Raw genomic sequence first — 4,040 nt, 5'->3', positions numbered from 1 at the left:
TGCACAACTGAAGTCTGTTAAAAATTTTAAATTAAATTAATACAGTTTTGTAACTTACTTTCCCATTGTTGATAGGACTGCTAATTTTCAAATAACTGTGATGTTAAAGGGATTACTGAACATGTGTTTAAATCTCTATTGTTGAAATGTATTTTTAAAAGTTAATGGAATTTTGTTTTGTTTTATTGTTAAACCTAATATAATATGGACTGTTTTATATGAAATATGGAAAATATATGGAAATTAACGAAAATATGTACTAAACTCTAAAATATGGAAAAATATGGGAAAAAAAAGTAGGATTTTTCAACCCTACACATTGTGAAACATAAAGATAATGCAAAATATAAATTATATTAGCTTTATAAGTAAATATGTATTTACATATAAATCCTTTCCCTGCTTATAATTCTCTGCGGCAATGGTACCTGTAATGAGAGGGTTTAATTATCCAGCAACGAATATTATGATTTACGGTACATTTCATTTAAATCCGAGGGAATGAGACATTTTTGGAAATTTTAAAGTCTTAATTATTACTTTTTCATTTATAAATCAGCTTTTTACAAAAACCTATAGCGAAATGTTTAAATTAAATATTGATGTATGTGAAAAATATAATACATGTACCAACTCGTTACAGTGTACCTTTGATAAGCACTCCTTGCGGAGGCTGGTGGTACTAAAGACGCCATGTTTTTTAGGGAACGATTCATAGTACTGTTGGCCTCCGCAGGGAGCGCCGATCAGAGGTCTTTAGCCTCTCTATAGTATCTAACTCGTTGATTTAGCTCAATGTCTTCCAACCACCGCCGTCTGGATTGTAATATAAAATCCAGACGGCGGTGCTTCCAACTATAGACAAATCGTTGCTTACGGGATTACGGTATAATCTCGTAAGCAACGAGACAAATAAACTTCCAAGTTCTTTTCGATCTATGGCTCGAGTCGATATATTTTTGTTCACAGCGAATCACACCTATCGAGATGTCAATGAACTATACGGCCATTAGCGCTCATCAAAGAAAATTGTTATTGTCAAGTGGGTGAATGGTAGTGCTACCTTCATCCTGCATTTGTTTTTGAACTGCTGTTGTGTGTTCGATCAGTCTGATTAAAGAGCCTATACGGCAGAAATATGTTTTCTTCGTAAAAGATTTTATGCATCAAATGCAAGTATGGTGGCAAATGTATATTAACAACTCAAGATATTGGACACTGGCTCGTAGCGTCTTCTGTCAGCCGCTTTAGGCATTTTAATTTTATATTGTCTTAATGGTTTACGCCCGTACGTTGTGAACTTCAAGGACTCTAAGATGAGCATGGCTTCAGTTCAGTCCTTTGCTGAAGAGTATTTCAATTCTTTGAACCCTATTGCTGAGAGAATTAGCGTTGATGTTGCAGCTACAAGAGATGCCTATGAAGATCTGTGGCATACTTTAAGTTATAAGGACCAAAATCAAGTAATTAATGAAACGATTATTTATCCGGAGGCAGTATTGAAGTATTCGTTCTATCCTCAAGATCAACCAGAAGTTGAATATTTTCCACGATTACGACTTCAAACAGGAGATAAATATATTACCGACGACGAAGGAGTCAAGGGCTCCGTAAGTATTGAGATTTAATTATTTAAAGATGAAACTTTTAATAGAAATAGAAAAAAAAATGCTCAGAAGTTGTTTGACTTGTGCTGTTCTAAGGAAGTATGAAATATTACCCTAGGCCTACATGCTAGCGTTTTAATTGATAAAATTGCTTTTAGGGTCTGACATGGCGCGATGAACATTCAGCACCATTTACGTGGATGACACAAAGTCAGTTAAATCTCTGCAGTGTGGATAATGCAGAACCGATACGGAAACGCCTGAACACTATATCAAATATTCCAGTGTCCAGTCAACAGAAACAAAAATTTTCCCCAAGTAAGAAAACTCATACCTCGCACAGTAGCGTATCATTTGTTGATCCTCCAAGTGTTGTTTTGGGTGGTTCTTCTTCCAAATTAGCAGGAGCAATAGCTTCGAAACTGAAGTTTCCTCCAAAGTCTGGGAACGAGGATGATAATTTGCTAACAAAAATAAAAAATAAGACTGCTCTATTAAAGATACAAACTTTGAAGTCTACAGTAAGTAAAACTGCTGGAGACATTTCATGTAATAGTAAAGAGGCAGAAAGAGAAATTCTTGTACAGCATAAAAGTAACAGTTCTGTTGTATGTTCTGCTAAGTCTAAACAAGGTGGGGGGAAAGCAGTCATATCGAAACCCAAAACTCCTCCACCCCCTCCACCATGTAAACCAAAATCTCAAAGTATACCTGCCCCTCCAGTAGATTCCGAAAAGACTGCTCTCCTACAGGAGAGTCTGGGTGACGACCTGGCGGATCAGCAATTGCAGAAGCAGGGCCGCGAAGATAAGAGACATTCTGATACTAGTCTTGACAGCCTCGACAATTTTCATGTTGAATTGAAGATTCCGTCCGGAACTGACACAGTTCCAAAAACCGGGTTTGATTTCCTCGACAATTGGTAACACCTAGTTAATTTGCTAGAGTGTGTTGGTAACTCTGATGCCTTGAATTCGTGAGAATGTGGTGCATTTTGAGGATGATTGCTCAAACATTACTGTGTAGCAATAGATTGTATTTTCCGGCAGCTACAGTTACCACACAGTACTACAGAAATTTTGGCAGCACCAGTTCCTTAATCACATCGTCACAAGTGCCAACAGATTTCTTTATACATATTTTCATTGCCAAAATAGATTAGCAATGCTTGGCTATATTGTGTTCATGTCTACAGTATAAGCTCTTGATAGACTGATTCTTTGTTAAGTCTTTATTTTCATTTAGAGTTTAATTTAGTGCACACTTGAGGATAACTTATGTGTTGAAAATTCAATTTTTATTGTTATTAATTTACTGAGAAGTTACTCATTTCTGAGCCATCATCACAGACTCAAAATTCATGAAATACTGTAAGTTTTACAGTGTTAAACAACCTGAAGCAATTATAAAGAATTTTGTTTTGTTCCTTTGTAGCTCTAACATGACTACGTAGTGTTGGAATTCGAATTTTATGTATACGAAACATAATAGCCTACACTACTTTTATCTTTACTTAATGAGTCAGAAGTTACAGTTTGTTCGCTGAGAAGTCAAGTTATAGAATCAAATTGATTGATTAAAGACAGATTTACTAGCATGTGCTGGAATAATACATTATGCTATAATTATTTCGTGCCACATTTTTTTCTAGTCTCCATTACATTGTCATCCTATGTATGGTATCAATGTATCTTCGAAACTAGCATATGAATTAAATTGAATTATGTTTTATTTAACAATGCTCGCACCTGTCGAGATTATATCATTGTCGCCAGTGTGCCGAAATTTTTTCCCTCAGGAGTTCTTTTACATGCCAGTAAATCTGCTGACATGAACCTGTCGTATTTAAGCACAATTAAATGCCATTGACCTGAGCTGGGATCGAACCCACAACCTCAGGCTCAGAAGGCCAGCACTACACCAACTGCGCCACTTAGGGCGACGAAACTAGCATATGTGTGAAATAGCAAACATATGTGTAGCAGTACATAATGAGTGTACAGAATACATTTTGCAGTTTTAATGTTGGCAAACTAGGATGATCCAATTTGTTGTAGGATAGTGTGTATTACTTCTAAATAGGTAATATTTTTCGATAAGAAGAAAATGAGACACTTTATTATTCATACCCTGTAAAAATTGTTTTAATTGTTCACTTAATTGCTGTTTATATTTTGATTTATACTTTTATATACGCAAATTAAAACTGTTTGTGTGGTGTTTCAAGAATTGACTCCTCTTCTCTATGTGGATTAGGTAATTCTTTGTCCAAACTTAAAGCAAATTACTGTCTTTCTAGTTGCTGGCCGATATGAAGTAATTTAACACAATGGATCAGAAAATTCCAAGTGATTCCCACGTTATGAAATGTCTTCCCTATGTGGGTTCCTACTTTCCATACATATTGGGACACATCTATTTTGTCAAGATGTT

The 4,040-nt window shown here is 35.4% G+C and overlaps 1 protein-coding gene across 1 annotated transcript; it reads left to right on the top strand.

The window, feature by feature from the left end:
- The first annotated feature begins 1,014 nt into the window (after positions 1 to 1,014).
- On the top strand, positions 1,015 to 3,398 carry LOC138701621 (uncharacterized protein C1orf198 homolog). The gene is made up of 2 exons (XM_069828698.1): positions 1,015 to 1,610; positions 1,766 to 3,398. The coding sequence occupies exons 1-2, from the start codon at positions 1,317 to 1,319 to the stop codon at positions 2,531 to 2,533; spliced, it is 1,062 nt and encodes a 353-aa protein (XP_069684799.1). The 5' UTR covers positions 1,015 to 1,316; the 3' UTR covers positions 2,534 to 3,398.
- The last annotated feature ends 642 nt before the right edge of the window (positions 3,399 to 4,040 follow it).

The sequence above is a fragment of the Periplaneta americana genome, chromosome 6 (genome assembly GCF_040183065.1).
Source record: "Periplaneta americana isolate PAMFEO1 chromosome 6, P.americana_PAMFEO1_priV1, whole genome shotgun sequence".
In the NCBI taxonomy this organism is placed as follows: domain Eukaryota; kingdom Metazoa; phylum Arthropoda; class Insecta; order Blattodea; family Blattidae; genus Periplaneta; species Periplaneta americana.
Note: the sequence above shows the minus strand (reverse complement) of the source record. Positions and strands in the feature narration are given on the sequence as shown.

Bases quoted from the DNA above. Each gene is read 5' to 3' on its own strand.
- LOC138701621 (XM_069828698.1), top strand. From the start codon at position 1,317: ATGAGCATGGCTTCAGTTCAGTCCTTTGCTGAAGAGTATTTCAATTCT. The intron at 1,611-1,765 runs GTAAGTATTGAG...AATTGCTTTTAG, and splicing joins ACGAAGGAGTCAAGGGCTCC to GGTCTGACATGGCGCGATGA.